This window comes from Pocillopora verrucosa, chromosome 7 (assembly GCF_036669915.1).
Source record: "Pocillopora verrucosa isolate sample1 chromosome 7, ASM3666991v2, whole genome shotgun sequence".
NCBI classification, from domain to species: domain Eukaryota; kingdom Metazoa; phylum Cnidaria; class Anthozoa; order Scleractinia; family Pocilloporidae; genus Pocillopora; species Pocillopora verrucosa.
The window spans coordinates 10,473,939-10,496,478 of NC_089318.1; the positions used below are offsets into that span (position 1 = coordinate 10,473,939).

At 37.8% G+C, this 22,540-nt stretch overlaps 1 protein-coding gene across 2 annotated transcripts; it reads left to right on the forward strand.

Moving 5' to 3' along the window:
* Window positions 1–1,122: 1,122 nt before the first annotated feature.
* On the forward strand, window positions 1,123–18,369 carry LOC131770990 (tauropine dehydrogenase). Of its 2 annotated transcripts, none has more exons than XM_066169461.1 (5): window positions 1,123–1,314; window positions 13,503–13,575; window positions 15,339–15,637; window positions 15,950–16,474; window positions 17,993–18,369. In XM_066169461.1, exons 1-5 carry the CDS (start codon window positions 1,270–1,272, stop codon window positions 18,080–18,082), a joined length of 1,032 nt encoding a protein of 343 aa, XP_066025558.1. In that variant the 5' UTR covers window positions 1,123–1,269; the 3' UTR covers window positions 18,083–18,369. The 2 variants fall into 2 exon arrangements, with proteins under 2 accessions (XP_066025558.1, XP_066025557.1); XM_066169460.1 differs by lacking the exon at window positions 1,123–1,314 and adding an exon at window positions 11,444–11,566.
* The last annotated feature ends 4,171 nt before the right edge of the window (window positions 18,370–22,540 follow it).

A 22,540-nucleotide genomic window follows, 5' to 3' on the forward strand; every position in this document is an offset into this window, starting at 1 on the left:
AAGGGCTAACGCTCGAAACGTCAGCTTTTTTACCCTTTACGGTGGCTAATTTACGTTTTCAACCCAGTTGTTAACACTAAATTACCTGCTATACTCTCCCACCGACGCAGCACCACAGTTTCTTTAGAAACTTACCCCTTTATTCTGTAGTAAACAGGACTTTACTTTAACTAGGTTAACAAATTATTGATTCGTTAGAAATTTTCCACTATAAGGTTTGAGAGGTCTTTAACTTTTGTAATATCCGCCTTACGCCATGACATATGAAATATTGGCTTAGTTGCGATTTTTATTTCATGGTTGCTCCATCTTATGGCGTCAGTTTTGTCTTCACCTATTTAAGTTTTGGGATGCTGTTTAACTTGAGTTCTTTGGTTCTATAACTGTATGATAGTAAGAACTTAAACCGCCTAAGGATGATTTTCCAAGGCGCTTTTCCCACTGTATTAAATCTTCTTTCCCAGGCTTTGTTCATAGAATCGAACTCAATCATTTTTAATTCACCTTCTTTCCTGTCTCTGATTCATGTATTTTCCTAAAATTTTATGTGGTTTGTTGTCCTATGTAAACTTCAATAAGGTGTTATCAACCCTTTTGGTGAAATTTTCAGGTAATGATAAAACTGAAGCATTGTCTGTTAGTTTATACAACCCTTAGCGTCTTGGCAATGTCGATTTTCTCAAGCAGAGTCAATTTCCTCTTTTCCCGGGAGTAATTTATTATTTCCATGTCTTTTAGTTTCTTATCAAAATGAAGACTTTTACATTTGCTTCTATCGTGGGAGAAGTGGTTATCTGAAGCACAAACAGAATTTTCTAGCCAGCGAAAGGATGGAATCTATTGCGTGTATTGGGCAACCCCCAACGCTTTATCTTTGTGGGATCTTACCACCACCTTGCCATGCCCGCAGAGCCAGCCCATATATTTGCTAGGGAAATTTGATCTTTTGCTAAATGATTTGAAAATGTAACTTTTTCAAAAATAGTTGGAGAGTTCTATTTGGATCTTCTTGGATACATGTGGCTCATGAAAGTGAAATAATGACCAAATTACAGTTTCGACAACCACAGAAAGACTCTGCAAATAACTGCATTTCAAATTTGTTTTAATCAGTGGTCTTATATTGTTGGACTGTTGGGGGAAACTAGCTCGAATACAAAGCGTAAACGGGAGGCACTAGGAGTTTGAGCAATTCACTGAAAGCGAGGTAGCCGACTACAACAGTGTGGTAAAACATCACGTGCACTGATACTCGGAGCTCAGAAAATTATGGCGGACAAAACAACCGACATAACGCGACCAATCTCAGGAAATGTAAGTAATTTAAATAGCTGTAAGACTAGAAAACTTTATTTATGTTTCTCGGCAAGTTAAGGCTATTTTGCAGGGTGATATTGAATATCTCACGGGCATTTATAATTTTGCGAGAATTCTAAAAGCACACAAAATCTAGCTGTTAATGTCGAATGAGTTTTTATTTTCAGTATTTTGTGTACGTTTTTTTCTTCTGTTTAAAAGAAGTGGCTCGAGATGATTGAATTTTTGACAGGAATGAATTTTGCAATTCTCAACTCAAGCAAAAGAACATTATTAATATAAACGACACTTTTAAATGTCCTACCTTTGAGACTCTTGGTTATGGAATTCTTGGTTATGCGTAGATCAATCTTTTTAATGGTTTTGGAATACGATGATGCACAGACCACACCTTTGAAATATTTCTGCAAGGAAAAGGTTGGATTCAAATACACGTGTCACGGCAAGAACTGAAGGCCTACTCTTGGGCCCTAAGTCGCCGTAACTTTAGACGACTTTTGGCGATTTAAGGCGACTTAAGGCGACTTTAGCAAAATTGGCACAAAAAATATCGCGACTTAAGGCGATTTAAGGCGACTTAAAGCGATTTTATTTGACTGAAGCAGTAAAACCAAAGTTAGCAAAAGTCTTTCCATAAACTTTAAAAATGTCTACAGACTCACTTGCAATAAACACAACAGTCATTTCGGTTATTTTGGTATGCTCATAAGTCACCATAGTCTAAAATGTCCATATTTCAAATCAATTTAGCTAAAAATACTTAGACAGAATTACCACAATAGTTGTTGTAAAATTATACAGTCAAAGCTTGTTAATAAATAGCCAAGAAAACATCATGGGTTATATGCCCAATATCAAGCAAACTGATCATGAAGCGGTTGCTCACAGTTCCTTCAAATCTCTGAACTTTGTCAGGCTTTTTGGTAATGAAATAAAATTCCAGGCCATCGAGGAAGTTGGATGACTTGGACGCCATCATTAGCAGATACCAAAACACTCAATATTGGCGAATGGAACCAACGCGTTATAGTTAGCGCTGCAATTTAACAGATGATTTAAGCGATCTGATGTCCGAGGTCAATTATAGCTCAAACAGTTAATAAATTGATAGACAGCATTGAAATGCGAGAACCATCTAACTTTTTCCATTAGCCGCAATCTGCATCGCGTGGGTAAATGACATCCGTTCTGTTATCACAACTTTAGAGATCAACAACGACATGCAAGAGCTTCTAAGTTTATTCCTATGTTTTTATTATTTTTTAAATCATCTCATTTGCAGCCAAGTTATGTTAAACTTGTGGGAAGAAGTGTCGAGAAAAACAGAGTGAGATACAGAAACATAAATAATTGATAATAATTGTTACCATCATTTTATTATGACTTCAAATTCAATAAGTGAATTTGACATTTACCTGGTACATTAACTTACATGCAGCAAACAAAGCACATCTTTTCAGTTACTGTCTTATCATTAAGCTTGATGAGGAGGATTAGAGAAAAATTAAGACATGAATAGCAGATGTTACAGAACTAGTGCATTTGACCACTGCGGAGTGTGGATGCAGACATAATTATAGAGCAGTTGGTAAACTTGGTAACACAATTAATTTGAAGGTATTTAATTACAACATAGTAGGTCTTGAAGATTTTGACAACTGCTGTGCCACTATACCATCTGACTGACATAAATATTTATTAATGTTTTATTTGACAATGCCCAAGTATGAAGACATGATCAGTCAGTCAAATGTACATGTTGGGACGCAGTGTTATGCTTTTTCAAAGGTTTAATATTTCTTGTTTATGTCTATATTCCTATACTATAATATAGGTTAAGTCACAAATTTACAAATGTATTGCCGTAAACATTAATTATTCAGAGTTAGGTAACCAGTAACTGTTAAGTTCACATTTAGAATTAATTCTTCCAAGTTGTGATGGGCATTTAAAGATGACTGAAGTTTCATTAACATTAAACTCCTCAATATTGAGTGCTGATTCAGAATGACGTTTTTTTGGTCATTAAGAATGTCCTGTTTTTTGTGGAGGCTGATACATAGTAGCTTCCTTCTGTCAGTTCAAAGGAAACAGAGGTTTTCTAGATCAGACATTAATTTCAGATCACCCAGTTAAACTTTCAGAGTAAATTATTTTGAAGCTTTTGATGATTTTTTTTGGGACAGATAAATTAGTTATTTCTCTGTACACTTGTCAGCAGGCTCGCCTGCATGTTGTTCTTGTGTGCACTTTAGTGGACAAAGCTAAGTTGAGTGATCAAATATGACTGGTGGCCATATTTGCAGGCTTGCCTGCATGTTGTTCTTGTGTGTACTTTAGTGCATTGTCTGCATGTTGGAATTACCCATGCCAGCACAGGGGCTAGACAGGTGTATGACTATTTTCACAAGGGGTTTCCATGTATATGGAAGCCATTGCCATCCTCACAATGATTCATATGCAGGATTACCTCCCCCCCAACCAGTACCCATATTTACATCCGGAATAGGTGAGACACTTTGAAGCTTACAGTATCTTTCCCAAGAACAAGATGCATTGCTCTAACGCTAGAGACCAAAACTGGACTGCTTAATGTCGAATCCAGCGCACAACCATTCAGCCACCATGCCTTCTCCTCTTATCCTTATGACTGGAGTGGGGTGGATAGGGTCAATTGGGAAGGCTGAAACCCTTATAACATTGTATAACCAATAGCAACCTAAGGGAACTTTAGGCGACTTTAGGCGACTTTAGGCGACTTAAGGCGACTTAAGGCGACTTAAGGTCTCAGAGTAGGCCTAACTGAAAACATAATGCGCTAGTGGTTATAATTCAGCAATCACAATAGGAGAGCCCAATGAATATCTAATACAAATGTCGAACTAATAAGATACTTTGAAAAAAAAAACAATCAGAAGCACCAGGAAACATCGGGTCAATTGGGTCAAAATCGGAATTCTTTTGTTGCTTACCATCACTCGTCTCGATTATAACATTTCTCCTGTAGGAGAAACAAATGGCTGTGTCATCAAAGTAAAATATGGACCAGAAATTGAAAGGCTTTGATAAAATTTGTAGATTTAGGAAGTTTTATGCCTTTATTACATCAATTTTGAAAACACTGGTAATTCATGCAATCTGATTAACTCTCATTGGAGCAATTTATTCATGAATTGCACCATTTTTTTGCTCTAAATCGCATCTTTTTCCCATCAGCTCATACGAACCCTTTACTAAAACACAAAAACTAATTAGATTTCAAGTCTTGTTTAATGTAACCGATCAAATTAGGTGAAAATAAAAGACAGCTTTTACAGCTATTTTACAAACCAGCTAAGTATAAAATATTTGTACAGACTAATAATCCTGTATTTGAGCGACTGAAATTTGCGATTTTAAAATGGATGTAATCAAGTTATGGGCTCCTGATGTAATAAAGAGGTAAGTGAACTGAGTGCAGACCAATTCTGGTCCGTAATTATATCCATATTGAAATCACTGGTAATCTTTGCAATCTGATTGGCTCTCATTGGTGCGATTATTTCACGAATCGCACCATTTTTTTCTCTTAATCACATTTTTTTCTCAGCCAATATGAAAACTTTATTAAAACACAGCAAACAATTAGATTTCAAGGCTTTGTTTGAGTATAACTTTTGAAGCTTTCTACAGACCAGCTCTTTACTGGTTCAATGAAATATTTGCACAGGCTAAAAATCCTGTATACGAGCGACGGAAATTTCCAATGCAGTGCAATTTTGATCTGAAATCATATTTGTGAATTCAAATCAAACTCTCGCTGCGCGCTCTTTCGATTTTGAAATAACTCGTATGATTTCAGACTAAATAGCACTCCACTAAGTTCAATTACCATTATAATAAGATACATGAAAAAACTACCCAGTTCTGATTGGTTAAGATAAATGCAGTTTTCAGATGATTCAATGCAGAAGAAGGTTAATTCAGGGCAAAGAAGTAACAAAAACCAGACTGAACAATTCCTTGAACTGTTTTGCCGGACTTTGATCTTTTTTGCGCCTAAAAAATATAAAAATGGCATTGTATATTTTTGTTTTGATAGTACGCGGTTGTTTCAACCGAACGCACAATGTCACTCGCAGGGTTTGAATAAATCATTTTTGCAGCCGCGCTTTGCTTCTGTATAATTATAATAAGCTATCTCGTAGTTTTCATGTATATTATTAATACGTAATCACACGGTTTTTCTGGTGCAATTTGGAATAAATAAGTACTTGTAAATTTTTTCAAGGACCACAAATTGCACTCACCCTACAGGCTCGTGAAATTTTGTTAGTCTTTCAAATCAGACTCGGGCTGCGCGCTCGTTCAATTATGAAATCACTCGTATGATTTTATACCAAATAATATACATGAAAAAATTACGCACATTTGATTGGCTGAAATCTAAAGCATTTTTCATGTAATAAAGTACATGAAAACATGACGCGCGTCTGATTGGCTGAAAAATTGCAGTCACCCTACGGGCTCGTGCAATTGTGTTGTCTTTGAAAAATTTACCCGTGCTTATTAACACCAAAGCTCACTCGAAATCATGTCATTATCTATACAAATTGCACTCCACTCAGTTCAATTATTATTATTTATCACTAAGTGGGAGATTTTATTGTTCTACCAATTTTCAAAAAATTTAAGACACGAGGACTGATAAAAGCTGCTGGATGACTTTTTTTTTCAATCCTGAACACATGACTTTTTTTTGTTTTAAAACTTTCAAATTTTCCCATTTTAAAGAACTCAATTACTTTTTTATTAATGTCAGCAAATAGAATGGTTTGTTGCTCGCATTAATAAGATCACAGCATTGGAGTAAGACAAATATTTGCAGTAAAGTTCTGGTACCAACAAGACCACAGCATCGTCCTGAAAAGATATTTACAGTATGTTGCTCGAACCAATAAGATCACGACATTCTCTTAAGACAGATATTTGCTGTATGTAGCTCGCACCAAAAAGACTGTGCTGTCACGCAAAAACATTTCAAAATCATCGTTTGGACTCGTTACTATGTTAAGAGTTTCTTTGGTTCACGTTTGAGACATTAAACATGAATATTTGGAATCTTTAAAGAGTATCTGCCCGCAATTATCCATCGAGTGGACAATATAATAAGTACAGGATTTTTTCCCTATAACACAGCAATTATCTTTGTAACTTCTTGGCGCCATTATCTTCATCGATCAAACACATACTCTTGTAAGTTCATTCCGTTTTTAAAAAAAAAATAACACAAGCATATAAATCTGTTGATGAAATCAACGTTTTATTGCTTTACCGTTATACTGCCCTACGAAGGCTAAGATAAAGTACCAGCTTGCACCAATCGGTGTCAGGGTATTGTCCCTCTTAAAATTGTCAATCATGTCAGGGAATTAGGGTGCCAAAAAATGTTGCAATGGAACGAACCAAAATCGACACTCACTACGAATGCATTAAACAAAGAACTGTGTTCTCATTCACCCAGTTAAATAGTTCATGCCCTTCGTCGATAGCTGTATCCAATGGTAGATTTCTATTTCTCTTAAAGCAATTGAAGTACATTTTGCATATGGTATCAACTCACAGTTAACTTCATTATTACCCACGCACTTCCCGTAGGGGGGTCTGTTTTGAAATTCTAGTCTCGTTCCTTTTTTCCATTTTTACGTTCATTGGCAAATCGCAGTAATGTCCTTAACACGCACGCGCGAACTTGTCTACGTGTAAAAAGCCACATGTACTGGCACAGAAATTGACGTTTCAGCGACTAAAAGTAAGCACCAATACTATGGATAATACGCTCAAAGCACATGCAAATTATGCACTCACTGTTCGCGGTAGACCCACACCAAAAGATGTCGAACGTTTTCGGGACTTGTCGGTCAGCGAATGTTACGAGAGATCAATTTATAAGCAAACAGTTATGAGTGAATCTTTCATTGAGGACTGTCGTAAATCATGCTTTATCAAAGGTGCCTATGAGAGAGCCTATCGATAATATATCAAAGCTATCAAATACTGATCTAAACAATCATCTATGTAAGTCTCGTCCCACATTTGCGCGTGATCGAGAGCTAAGCAGAATACCGATAAGAACTTTGAAGTCTCTAAAGAACAAGAGCAGTGAGGTTAAGACAAATGGTGGTCATCTACAGTGTACTGTCAAAGTTAGAAAACAAAATAAGACGACTTTTTTGTTTAATTGTTGTGGAACAATTCGTCAGAGTATAAGAAAGATGAATTATCGGGCTGGTCGATATTTAAAAATGTTTTGTTGTAACAAACTGAAGTTTCTTGAGACCAATGTAGCAAATTACTGCAGATGTAAATTAAACGGAAATATGGAAAAAAATCGTGGTCCTCTAATTGCTATTGACCCTAACAAAACAAGAGCAGCTCCTTATAGCCAAGTTGGTGAGTTGGTATTTGGTCAAAATGCAGGACAATAATGTGTTGCAATGAGTTTGTGCTCTTTGATTTACAATTTCACTCAAGGAATTAGTTCCACAAGTGATGAATTAAATAAGACTATATTGAACTCAATAGGTAATTAAAGTTAATCCTCTCGAAAATCAATATTATGTTGTCGAAGACAAAAAAATACTTATCCTCTTAGTATTTATGCGATAAAGAATATGGTTTAAGATAAAACTTTCAGTTGAAGTCATTAAAAGTTATTCTGTAACCAGTTCAAGATGTCTGCTCTTTAGTATGACAAGTTAAGTTGGCAATACACAAACCAGCGATGCCGGAAATAAAACGAAGCTTAATTTCCAAAACTTCATTTTATTGATGAAATTAAATTTCCAATTTCCCCTGATTTCCCTTTAATTTTTCTCCTTTCCTATCAGGAGTGTTATTCCCTCGGTTAATTTCCTACCTTCTTACTTTTATTTACTTCCCCGTCTACATGAATAATACAAGCTTGCTCGAGACCCTATTTGAAGGATGTCTCCCTTTGGCCTCTTTTGTATTAAGCACTGCTCCCAGTCTGCATGAAAAATGACTTACTGCCGATGTTCATCCAGCGCGGCCCTTACCCTTGGATAAGAGGAGATATACTTTGTGTCAGAAAAACTTCTTTTATCAATAGGCTTTTGCAGAGATTAAAAATTTAACACTTCCTCCTACTGTGAAGTAATTAATTGTAAACCGTGTGCTTCATAAACTAAGAATATGTAAATGAGTTATTTCCATAAATGCGATGAGAATTGATCGTCAATTATTTTTATTTCTGCTAGAGTATCGTTTCAGGTACTGCCAGGCATTTGTAAATATCTGAGTAGTTTGGGGAGCTAATTTAGAAATGAGAGAAAGGGTAGATTGGAAGAAAAATCACCAAACCAAATATTTAATTAGCAACACAACGAAAATATTTCCCAAGTTTTATGACAAAGGTGTATCTATCCGTTCATGATACTTCGCAGGAATGTGCGAAAGATAGACAAGGAAAGTATTATCAAGAGCCTCACTCTAAACTGTATGGGAGCTCTTAGGGACATCAATAATTTATCAGTTTTTTAAAAGCATAAGTTGTTACTTGACAGAAAGACTTGATGTCACCTTGCCTCAGTCTTTACAGGAATCATATTCTTGCAACAGCTGCATCGCCTCGCACGAAAAGAGGCTCAAATCAACTTTTCTATTGGTTTTCTTAAGAGTGAAACAGCTGTCAATCAAACTTGAAATGTGTTTAGTTTCAGTTTCATTCAATTGATGCTATAATCGAAATAGATCATTACGAAAAATGTTCAGTTTTTTCTTCCCTAATTTATCCCTACTTTAGAACAACGATTGAAAAAATTAAAAATGGAGTTATATGTGACAGTCGTCGAGTGGTTGTCAAAACTATAATTTGGAGGTAAAACGTTTTTGGTGATTCTTTCACGTTCATGAGCTATCTCAGAAGATCCAAATAGAGCTCTCTCGAAATGTACATTTTTAAACCATTCGGCAAAAAGTGAGGTTTTCACCGGACAACATACGAGCAGGCTCTGTGAATAGGAATCATGACACATATCGTGGCAAGATCCTGCAAAGTTACAATGGTGCTTTTAGCGTGGGCTTCTTGGTAGCAAGCTTCTAAGGCTCGTCACGCACTCGTTCTAGTTCCACAAACGTTCATGGGAGGAAATGATTGCGTGACGAGGCTAGGAAAGCCTCGAGGACAATTCGTTTGCAAGTGAAGCCTTCAATGAAGAAGGATCAAACATAGGCAAAACCACAGAATAATTGTGCTGGTGTGCAATGAAACGAATTAAGTGGCATTTGTTTTCTTTCCTAAATTGGTTAAATTTCGGCAAGTTTTGGCTCATCGAAATGTCTTGCATTCATTTTTGACCTAGAAGATGAGATGAAGAAATGACAAACGACTGTGTTTATTAAGGGAAATTACTAGTGGTAGAGGTTGAAAAATTGAAAGCTGAGCAAAAATTTGAGCTGTTCTTTTACGGAGTGTGAAGCGGGTGCTTTATTTTTGTCCCTTATTTCGAAGACTATCAGGTAAGGGTTCATCGTCGAAAAAAAATCATCGACTCTTTCTGTACTTCATTAACCACTATAAGATTTTAAAATCAAACCATGCTAAAGAATACATTGGATTTTTCTTAAGATCGTGAAGCAACAAAGAATTACAATGGAAGCCGCCTTTGGGCGACCCTGACAGCCGGAATGGCGGAATGACGGAATAGTGGAAAATAACCTTTACTCATAGAAGTCTCATAAGAAAACCAAAGGTTGAGGCTGGATGGTTAAAAGTAGCTCTTTTTCGGTCATTTTAAACACATGGTACCTGGTCTCTCCTAAATATAATGCTCCATGAACTTCGCTTAATCGTTGCATGTTTTAGTAGATGACAAAAAGACGCTAACCTATAGAACAGCCTCATCCTTTGGCGTTTTGCGATTAAGCAGACGCAGGCGCACGGAGAGCGGGCAGACCGAGTTATACGCGGAAGAGGAGGAGAGGTAAAGTTTGTTCCCCGCTCGTCCTCCTGTGTGTGATTTACCCTTCAGAAGCGGTCACCTCGCTGAAGCCTCTGCTCACTTGAAAATATCCAAAAAATAGCGGCAGTTTTCCACGCTAAACGGACACTGCCTGGAATGTCCACGAAGGCACAATTTGTCACTTAGAATTGGTTATTCCCCAATTTCCTACGTCTCGTGTTTCTCCCCACACTTCTTTCATGTTCTAGCCGCTTCCTACGTGCTTTACAACAGAAGAGAGAACAGTCAAGGCTTCTCTACTTGTTAAATTTCATTCAAACTGAGATTTACTCTGTACTATCGTTCGTGTCTCTGATTGGTCGAACGATTTTAAGTCGTAATGAAGCACTTTAAAGGCCTATTTACACGGTACGACTTTGTCGCATGCGACAAGCTTACGACAGGCCTACGACACGAATTGTATCGTGTAAATCAAACCTACCACTCGCTTACGACTGTCGTGCACGTCACGAAAAATGTCGTAGGATTTTAAAACATGTTTTAAAACGCTGCGACAATTGTAGCCGAAATTGATAGAAAATGACGTATTTGTGACAAATTTCTACTGAGTAGGGGAGGAAGGTGAAATTTTCTTGCGTCAAAATGGCGGAGGAAGTCGCCTCCGGAAAGTCGAAGACTGCTTCCAAAGCGAAAAATACATTCTCAGATGAGGAAACAGAGAATATGATATCACTGTGGAGCGAGGAAGAGGTTCTTTTCCTTCTCTTGCAAATTATTGAAACAATGACCGCGGCCGAAACGAGTGGAATTGCACGCGATTTTGGCATGTCGTAGGTGAAAATGGGGTGCGCGTGTAAATTGTCCTAAGTCATGTCGTAGGCCTGTCGTAAGCTTGTCGCATGCGACAAAGTCGTACCGTGTAAATAGGCCTTAAGTCGTTCGCTTTCAATCTTTGGAATGTATCGGTCAATAAGGAAAAATCTCAGTATGTACCGTACCATGGAAAGTGTTTCAAAGATTTTTATTCACTTGTTTCACTCACTCGTTCGCTGCGCTCACTTCTTGGGTTTTTTTCGTTGCATCGCAACTCTTGAACAAAATTCGAAATCTCCTGTGTCTGCACGGTAAGACAGACGCAACTTCCGGACAAATTCCAAGTATTTTACCGGAAGTGAAATAATCGTCAATCAGGTTTAGGGAAGTCAAGCGCGTGATTGGGTTGAGAAATCATGGCGGACGAAGGAGAGAACCGAACAACCGACAGAAAGAAGCAAATCTCAGGACGTGTAAGTGATTCAAATAGCTTTAAGATGAGAAAACTGTCGGTTAATTTCTGGTGAACAGCCCCTTAAGCTATTTTTCGGAAAGATATTGAAGATCTCACGAGCATTTGGGAAATTTTTAAACGCGCTTCAAATGTAACCAGCTTTTGAAGAAGTCATTTCTATTTTCCAGACTTCCTATTTCTGTTTTTTGCCCAAAAAATTTAAATTTGCAGTTCGAGATGACCAAGATTTACGCTAGGAACCAGTTCTTGCGATTTCTGCACAAGCAACCGAACATTTCGAGATCAAAGGAAATTTCATAATTGAATTATTAATACAAATTTCAGTTCACCTAATTGGGGAAGTTTTCATTTGACGAAGGGCAGCATATTGTCACATCTTTTTATTCTGAGGGGTTCTCTTATTATAATTTGGGTTACAATCCACAAGTAAAGCTATCAGCTAGAAGTTGGCTCTATAAGGGACTTACCTAATTTTCAATCATGATAAATGACAAAAATGACGGACAACCAGACTTACCACTATATCATGACACTGTCTTGATCTTCCTCTTGAGTTTTCACTATGGGACTAGAACAGTGTGTGCACATATACTTAAACAACAAAACTAGAGATAAATCAGGCCAATTTGGATTGACAACCTAAAAGTTGTCAAGGCATTACAGGCAATTATAAGGTCATTGTGATAGGTACCTCAATCATTGCTATCAGATCTCCATGAAAGATGTAAGAAATGAAATGAATTGTGGAAACATCATGTTTATTGATAACTGTAACCAATGAAATTGAAAGATATATATTTTATCTGAGTATATTTTAGCATATAGTGTAATTTCACAGTAAACTTAATTATTAATTCATGATGTTTGTGATGAAAGCATTTATATTTTCAGTGAGAAATGTTTTAGGCATGATATGACTGTTAATTTGTTAATTTATTCACTGGTTTATTTGTTGCTTGATAATTGGACTTGGCTCAGTATTGAGACTAATGTTGTTTCAGTGATAATGATATGCAGAGTTAAAATAGACGTACAAATGCAAACAATATCAAAAGGCCTATACAAGTGAATAACATTCAAGAATAAACTTTGAAATAATATTTTTTACACAGTTGAAAGAAAAGGTTATTTTGGGACAAGATTTGGGCAGTTAAACACAGTTTTGTTCACAACTGGTGCTAAATCCCAGTAACAGGAAACAGCTTAATTTATTTGTCGAGATAGAACAAATGAACATGTGGGGTAACTCCTTATTTCTTATTATGATCAGGAGGATGCTGTTTTTAAATTGAAATGGCATCGTCATTATTAAAAAAGAAAACAAACAAACAAACAAACAAATAGAAATTTGTTTAGCAAATCTTATTTGATTAATGAATTCTGTGTTTGTGTGCAGAAATGCTGTCCAAGTATGCAGCAACACATGTAGAAATCTAACTTTTATAATCTGGCTTTGAATAGCTTTGCTTATACATGATCAAATATGCCCCAGCTAAAACTGGGGAATATCTGAGGATATACCCTAAGTGATATTCTCCAAGTTTTCAACCTTACACCTGCTTTAATAAAATTAGCGTTTGTTAAAAATTTAATTCAAGATGAGAGAGTGTTAAGCAGTTGTTACAAAGGAAGGAATGTTTTTCTTTTTTGCTTCAGTCATACCAGTGAACACCAAGAAGTAAACATCCCACAAAGCAAAAACTAAGGTGTTTTTAAGATTTTGAAGGATAAAAACATAATAGCCTCCATTTGGCACTAAAACATCCTTGTTTATCTCTTCATGGACATTACCTGTTTCTTGAAGGTTTCAGTTTTCCTCAAGCTTTGCTCTCTGAAAACTGTTTGCATCTCGAACAGGTGATGTCCACAGCTTGGTTTATACTTTGCTTGGTTTTAGCAAAAAGTTAAAAGTACTGTCCCCCTTGTTTTGCAAGGACCGAGCTTCCCAGACGACCTCGTCAACCAGTCAAGGGGATCCAGCAGGAAACCCTCCGCCAACCAATGGGGGTAAGTTAAAGCAGTTAATGGTTTTGTTCCTGTACAATATAAATTATCTGCTTTCTACAGCCTAAAGCAACTAAGGATACTGTTACTCCTCGAAACTGGGGATGCTGGTCTACTGTGTTCGTTTCCGTATAATTTCTTCTGTGTTTTTGTGTCTACTGTTTTAGTGCAGAGCGCGTAATTAAGTCGGTTATCACTTGGTAATCAATCAATCTGATGAGTGCACGATCAAATTTATTGATAGCCGATTTCGAGAATTTTCGTTTGCATTCGGTGTTCATCCGACCGATCTTCGTTCCCGTGGTGTTCAATAGATGATGGAGAAATATGGTCCGCGCGGCCGACTCTCAAAATTTTCAAGTTTGATTTTCCGTTCTTTTCCGATCGAATTTGACCTTCTTGAGATCAAAATTTAAGGGAACCATGCTACAGAATACTTTATTAGGAAATGATGGATATCTAAGTCTTAGACGCGACAGAATACGCTCATCAGTCAAGTCAAAGTCACTTCGATTCACCAGAGCGATGCGAACCGTGGCCGTAAAGTGAAAACCGAATTGTTAGATGTCAAGTCAGGCCTAGCAACAATTTGAAGACCCCAAGACCCGGTTAATGTTATTTCCGAATAGAAGTGTTTAATATTGCTGAAGATTTTCTGTCAAATGTACACGTTTCCGATTTTTTCCAGTATGACGGTCCTCAAATGACTTTCTGGCCTTGAATTCAAGTAAACCACGATCTGAGCGTGGTGAATTCAAATGCATGGGTATCGTCCTTACAGAAGTTCGTACGTTTTTCGCTTCTAATAGCAATTCAAGAACTGCTTTGAATACATTTTTTGTATTGAAATATTTCAGGGTCATTTATAATATTTACAGATTCCAGGAACTGAGAACTCTTCATGCACAGGTTCTTTGTATAATCCTATCCGCTAGCATGTTTGCGCAACTGCGACACAAGATTAGCGATTTTCATCTTTCATAAAACTTTTCTCTTCTTTGAAAATGATTTGAATGGTCTACTTTCATGGAAACGCTTTTTTTTAGAAAAAGGTAATTTATTGAAATTTACTGCATATTTGGTTTACTTCCTCGGATAAACGCCTGGGCTAAAAGGAGGGAAACTTATTGATGGGGAACCTATTATTCTTCTTTCCTGATCCGCTTTTATTGAAGCTTAAAAAGTATAAATGAAGTGGAAACAGAAACGACATTTGCTGGTATCCTTGCTATTTAAGAAAGTGAGGGAGGAATGGGGGCTGGGGGCTCTAATGTTTAATCTTATGGCCTTGGGTGTGGCGGTTGCTCGGGGGAGGGGCGTTTAATGAGCATGGGTAGTTATTTGAGGAAAAACATAGTATGCATGGGCATGTGAAACACTCAGGTGCAGAAGTGAAACTCAAAGTTTGTCAGGCACTAAAGGAAGTGGAATAATTTAAAACAGATTAAGCCACGAGAAAATTAGCATTTTCAGGTAAAAGGAATTAAAAACATGAGGAACTATTGTCGATGTAGCAGCATATCTGGTAAATCCTATTTCACTGATACTTAGGCTACCTACCAATACAGCAACTATTTAAATAAACCAAAAACAGAAACTTCAGTACAAGTGGTGGAAGCAGCACACTCTACAGGAACGAGGGAATTACCTTTGATTTGCTCATTACAACTAGCTGACATATGCAGGGTTTTTCTTTGTGCCCTTATGCGTTTCCACTCTACTGTTTCATATCTAGTCTTGCAGTGTAGTTGGTCTATTTTTTTCAGGTGATGTCAACTGGGGCTATGTAGCTGCAGTCGCAGGTGGTGCGGTAGCAACTGGTGTTGCAGCAGTGGTAGCTGCTCCGGTGGTCCTTAGTGCTGCTGGTTTCACTGCTGGAGGTGTTGCTGCTGGCTCCGTGGCGGCAGCTGCACAGTCAGCAATTTACGGAGGATTTACAGGGGGTGTTTTTTCGGTTCTGCAGAGTGCAGGGGCTGCTGGCATAGGACTGGCAGGAAATGCTGCCATTGGCGCAACCGGTGCGACTGTTGGAGGAGTTTTATCAGGTTTAGGAGCAGGATTTTACGTATGTATTGATAAAATGTTGTTTGGTGTTTTAATTAATTGAAGCAATTTTTGTGCCTACAAACCAAACATCCAAATTTAATCTTGAGCTTTTGGGGTAATTTTAAACTCTTTCACGCTTTATTTTTTCAAATTTTAATAGCTGTCAAAAAAAGGAACGTAGAAAATCAATGAGCGCTTTTCGACACTTGTAAGTGGTGTCTTTTCCTCGAAATTTGATAAATATTTCTGTCTTTTGTTTCTTTTTTATCAATAAGAATTTGTAAGCAACGAATTATCAATAAGTTTACATCATTTGTAATTCTATTATCAGGGCAGTCGTGTGAAGACCATTAAGTTGTTGATCTGTGGCGAAGGGATTGATGCGCACGCATTTGCTGGCATAGCGTCCTCTCGGAAGGGAATTGAAGTTCGTGTGCTGAGTTTAAATCAAGATGAAGCAGAGCGCTGGAGCTCTGCATTGCAGACCACAAGCGTTGAAGTTGAGGTACAGCGCAGGGGACATGAGCCGATGTCTATCAAATCCAAACCAGCATTAATAACAAAGAACCCAGGTGAAGCCATGCGAGATATCGATTTCGTAGTCTTTGTCTTTCCTGCGTCTGCCCATGAAGATTATCTTAATGCCCTTAGACCTCACATTAAACCTGGAATGACCATAGTTGGTCTACCTGGTGGACCTGGGTTCGAGTTCCAAGTTCGTCATGCACTGGACGAGACTGCGCAGCCGTGTACAATCCTAAATTTCCAGTCGTCTCCTTGGAGATGCCGTATGGTAGAGTTTGGTGTGAAATATGAAGTTCTTCTCACAATGGAAACTCTTTTGGGGACCATGAAGGTTAGTTCTGATACTTATCAGTGATTGCCTGCGGGGGACTTGTTCATCAAACATAATTTGGTCAATATTTTCAAAATGATAATCTTGCAAAATTAGAGTCCTGGCGAAATTATAAGAGTTTGTATGGAAATGTTTACGACTGCTCTCAGGAATGAAAAAAAATGCAGTCAAATTCTCAATTGAAATACCTTACCTTACTTTCATAGTGCATTGCTTGTTATTTGACCGCTTATTATGTTGAAAAGAAGCCATTTTAAATTAGCGAGTTATCCATTCTGGGTTTACTACTCATACGAGAAGGAGTAGTAGTAAATCTATAAATGGATAATTCGCTAAAATGGCCAAGGGTGTTACCATTCATCGCTCGGTGTAGCATAAAACTGTAAATTTCTCAGGAGGCCGAAAACTCGAGGTTTGTTTTTACGTCAGTTACTTCTGCTTTAACGAATTAAAAGGGTACGTAGACACATTTGTTCAATTTTCATGAAAATTGACAGATTGTTCGTCAGGCACCAAAGTGTGTGACACCTTTAGGAAATTCGAAATATTTATTTCGTGTCGTCCCGAAGTGTGACAACAACCGAAATATTTACTATAGTTCAACTTCAAAATATATTTTCTCAGGAACCAATAGGAATATCAAATAAGCCTCACATACATGGTTGGCCTGTCATCTGCTAAGTGATACTGTCCAGTTTGTGTTGACGTCCGCAGTAATGCGGAGACTAATAACTCAGTATAGGAAACACCTTGTGCGCGGCTACCAAAATAAAAACTTCCAGAACGGTTGTTATTTTCATAATTTATACTTTATAAGCTTTACAGTGATGTATACTCTTCCACGGCTTCATTAAAAGTAATGCGCGTAGGAAATTTTCCTACGTGGGCTTGCTGTTATGTTGACAGTAACCAACTTGAGGACCCAGCTGATTTCGGTGCAAAACGGGAATTGACTTTTAAAAGCTTGGGAAACCTCGTGCTGTTCACTAAATTAGTTGGGTTGATGAATTCAACATTTTAAAACGATAGTCTTCGAAGTCATTCTCTCTTCCGATTCAATGGTTCCCTTACAACAACATTATCTGGTATTGGTAGACAGTTAAAAAGAAATTTTAAATAACTTTAACAGTGTCCAGGGAAAGTAATGTTTTGTTTTCCGTCACAATCAACGTGGTCTTGTCGGGTCATGTTCACCTAAGGCATCTGTCGGACGAGTATTAGTCGATACTATCGGTCGATATGTCCGCCAAGTGTTGGTTAATATATTGGTTAATACTCAACTGACATATCGACCGAGTATGTTGACATGTCGAATGACATCGGTCGCCTCACGATCGACACGCATGTCTGACGATACTCGGTTGGCACTTAGCTGATACTTTATTGACACTTTTCAGTCAACACTACTGTCACTTGGCGGCTCCTTTTACTGAGTTGCATCTTCTCTACTCAAATATTAACTTATATTCTCTAACCCTTCGAAACTTTTTAGTTCACATTTTATTTCTTTCAACATAGAAAGGAAGTGTGGAGCCAAGGAACGATCCAGTTTGCATTCTACAGAACCTCCTGGGACCTTTCCCTAAATTGAATGTCACAGTCATTTGACTGAGTTGACTGATGTTGTTTTGAGATTGAATTTCGTTATGTGGCCTTCGACATTCAGTTAAGACTCGTTGCAAATTAATTTAAATTATTTAAGATTTTGGGTCGATTGATCATAAGAGATGTATTTAACTCGTCAGGTAATCAGTAAAGTTAATCTCCTCGAAAATCAAAATTATGTTGTCGAAGACGAAAAGTATTTCTCTTCTTGGTATTTATTGCGATAGAATATGTTTAAGGATAAAATGTTCAGTTGATGCCGTTCAGTAATGACAATAAAATTTGTTTTGAAACCATCTCAAGATGTCTGCTCTCTAGTATGACCAGTTGAGTTTGTAATACACAAACCAGAAATGCCAGAAATGAAAGAAAACTTAATTTCATTTTCTATTATGATTGTTATTCCCCCAGTGTGTTTCCTCACTTATTAAATTTGTTATTTCCCCCACTGGAAACATATCGCCCGTTGACCTCTTTTGTATTGAGCACTGCTCTCAGTCTGCACAAAAGAAACTTTATGGTTGATATTCACTCAGTACGTCCCACACTCTTGGATAAGGAGAAATAAACTACTTTGCGTTAGAGAACTCCTTTTGCCAATAGGCTGTTGCAGAGATCATAACTTTAATACTTGCTCCCAGTGCGTAGTAATTAATCATAAACCATCAGATGAATTATCTTCCATGAGTAAGATGAGAATTGCTTTTCAATTATGTTTATCTCTGCAACAGTATCGTTAAAGGTACTGGCAAGCATTTGTAACCGAGTAATTTCGAGAGCCAATTTTTCTAGAACTCATGAGTAGTGGATATAACTCCTCTTCTGTCGATAACGAAAATCCTACAAGTTTGGGCCTCGCGGAAATTGCTCTCAATCTCCCCACATACGTCTCCTTGTCCAATGACAGAATCCCTCTCCGTTCACTTTGCTTAGTTGGGCTTTAGACACAAAGATGCTAAGGTTCCCTTTTAGGCAGTCTTTAAACAGCGTAGAATATAAGCAGAGCACATCGGGGCGGATCCGGAAATTTTAATAGAGGGAGGGGCTGGAGGTTCCAAACTTTCAGAAACTGGTTTTTTTTTTCTTTCAATAGACCCTACATAAGCCTAGGACTATTTCAAGTTGAGTAAATTTTACATCATTCGAGCTGAATGGTAATGTGCAACCCTGTCATTGCAAGAACAAACTTAAGTTTCAGACGTATTAAAACCCTCTGCTTTGTCTTGGATTGCCTCTTCGTACGCGTTTTTAAGCAGATTTTTCGTACGAGCTCTACTCTTTAGTGCTTTCTTCGTTTACACTGGCAACTATTACCTGCATCTAAGGGGCAATGTTTGTATTAAAACACCTTTTTCTAGCAGCCATAGAAGGAGGTGAAAATAAAGACGTCTGATCAATTTCCCGGTTAACTCAGCATGGATGGTTGCGATGCTTGTAAAACTATTGTTATTTTTGGTATTTAGTGTTAACAACTGAGTTAAAAACGTAAATTGGCCACCGTGGCGAGTTTAAAGGCTAATTTTTCGAGCGTTAGCCCTTCGTCAGAGCGATTGGAGGAATTTTGGGTTGTATATGGGTTTATATGCAGAAAATGGAGCTAGCTATTGGTGGGAATATGGAGACGACAAAACAAGAATAAATTAGTTGAATGAAAAGTGCTCGCTGATACCTTGGGGATTTAGAGTGCCGATTTAGAAGATAATTTTTGTTACAGTGTTTTGCGGCTCTCCAAACTGCCTAGATGTAAGGAAAGGCCGCAAACTGCCATGCGCTGGTTAGAATGATTAGGGAGATTAAAATGTCTAGCGACTGGTTTGGATGCGTCCTTGTCATTTCTTTCTACGTCGCGAAGGTGTTCTCGGAATCAGTCACCTAGTCGTGTCCCTGTTTCACCAATGTTTAACTTTTTGCAACAAGTGCAAGTTATGCAGTAAATGACATTGGTGGAGGTGCTCGTAAAATGATCCGTGATCTTAATGGATCTCTTGGGCCCCGATATTTCCTGGGAAAGGACAAGTTTTGCATCAAGAGCGAGCACATTTGAAAGTTCCAGGTTAGTCATTGGTCTGAAATTAAGTTCTGACCAAAAAGTTGCCTCTGTTTTTGCCACGTTTGAATGAAATTCGTGGAGGTTGCGAAAAGATAGTAGCAGTCTCTGAATCGTTTTGGAATAATTTAAAGTATCTTCAAAACTGTCAAAATACGATTAACAATCTTCCGGTCACTGCAAAAAATCTCACTATCACCACTCTTCGAACTTCGCGTATTTACTTTTTACCTAAAATCCTCAAACCTAGCAACTCAGCTCGACCCATCGTTTCTTCTCTATATGGGACTTTTCACTCGCTGTCGATGAATGATAACAAAGCTGTTGCGAATAGTAATAGTTTGTAATGAACTTCTTAACCAAATAGTTGCCTATGTTCCTGTTGCATTTGAATCGTTGAATCGCGTTTCTTTCAAACTTGACCAAAACATAGGCAACTTTTTGGTCAGAAGTTTATCACAAACTAATGACCAATCCGGGACTTATCAAATGTACCCGCGGACGATGTAAAACTTGTCCTCATAGCGTTGAGAAAATATCGGGACCCAAGCGATCCATTAAGATTACTGAACACTTCACGTGCTTCTCCGCCAATGTCAACTATTTCATAACTTGCACTGAATATAATAAGATATGCTTAAATGGTGAAACAGGAAGACAACTAGATGACCGACTTCGAGAACACCTTCGCGACGTAGGAAGGAATGACAAGGATGCATCCAAACTAGTTGCTAGACCCTTTTATCTCCCTAATCATTTTGGCTACGCCATTAGTTTGTTTGTGATAGTTATTCCCGAATGAAAAGCAATTGAGTGTTAGCACTAGTTCGATCGGCTAAGCGGAGTAGTGTTTCAGAACTAGGTTCCTTAACAGTACGTTGATCGAAGAAAGTTAGAAGGCCGGGAGACCTTAACAAATGAGAATTTCAGTATAAAGAGATGTCAAATCCATAGTGAAAAGGAGTTCGTCTCAGCCAAGGAATCGAAAGTCGCGAAAAATTTCAAGTGTGTGCGTCTCCAATGTATGATGGTAAAGGTTTGACGATAGGAGCCATCATTTCGTCTAAATTGCTGGAAATAAGTTCGGTGGAACAACTGCAGAGACGATATCGATGGGTTGACCTAGGTTGTGAGATTTGTGGATAATAGATGAAAAAAATACATAAAGTTCTTGGAGTGGTAATGGTGAGAATTTTTTGCAGATAAATTCTTGATAAGCTAGAATATCATTAATCGTATGTACAATGTTTTGGTTGATGGTACATTAAGTTACTCCAAAACGATTCAGAAACTGGAACTATCTCTTGATGAAAGTGAGTTCTTTGTCAACTTTTCCGTAAAAAATGTGTCAGAAAGTTGCCGCAAAGCTGCTTTTTGGTAGAGGTCGGCCCGCCAACCAACTACTACGCGACCTTTGCCTTTTTGATAACAATGTGTTTCCGTTTCTTTTGGAATTTTTAGTGCCGACACTCTTCAGAAGAAAGGTTGGGTTAGGGTTAGGGTTTAGACGACGACATTTTTCGATGAATAGATTAAAAGATGCGAACTGGCCCTCTAGGGAAGTCCATAAAGACTTTCGAATCTGAAGTGTTTCGGAAGTATCTTTGTTAGGGGTGTGAAAATCATCCTCTTTGTCCTGGAAAAAGGCTTTTAATTCAACGTCTTGGGATTACATTTTTGAAAAGCATGTCGTGATGCGTCATCGTTTTCGTTTTGTGTGGTCTACCGTCTTCGAAATTTTAAGAAATGTAGATATTCATTAATATTCACTAAGACATTCTCCCTCTAGAAATTAGAAACGAATCGCTACCTCCACCGCTTGTGAGCTACTGTGAACGGTTAATTATTGGCTCGATTACAAAACTAACTGGGAGTGTCCTGCGAATTCGAACTGCAGGAAGGTCTGATGACTGCAGTTGATGGTAACTTTGCAGTTTTGATCTTTACCAGTTCTCGCGTTGAAGGTGAAAGATTTTGTGAAATCGAACGGTATCCAACAGTTGAAGGTATTCTTCTATCTGATCATGTTTCGAATCCTACTGGAAATGTACTGATTTACATGTAGTATGGAGAGATTATTCTTTGGTTTCTTCTGGTCTACTGATCTTGATCAGCTTGTGTGCGAATGCTTCGGTTGTCGCGTAAAGCTATTTCTTTCATTTCCTAACATTAACAAGTTGGCCATTTGGTTGCTAAGAATTCTTAGACTCTCTCCCTAGACGACCTGCCAACCGTCAAAGTTTGAAACTGGGGTCAACGAAACTTCAACTCAATGGAAGAGATCTGAAGGTAAAATAATAAAGTCTATTTTAAGACAGAAGTGATTACACACAACTGTTTTAATCGACCTAAATGATCTAACTTACAAAATATGTCATACAACAACTTGAAAACCCAGTTCCAGCAGGGAAATC

What these genes read in the sequence shown, in the direction of transcription:
- LOC131770990 (XM_066169460.1), top strand. Translation starts at nt 11,510, where the DNA reads ATGGCGGACGAAGGAGAGAACCGAACAACCGACAGAAAGAAGCAAATC. An exon ending in CCCTCCGCCAACCAATGGGG is followed by an intron (nt 13,576 to 15,338) that starts GTAAGTTAAAGC and finishes TATTTTTTTCAG; the next exon opens with GTGATGTCAACTGGGGCTAT. An exon ending in CTCTTTTGGGGACCATGAAG is followed by an intron (nt 16,475 to 17,992) that starts GTTAGTTCTGAT and finishes CTTTCAACATAG; the next exon opens with AAAGGAAGTGTGGAGCCAAG.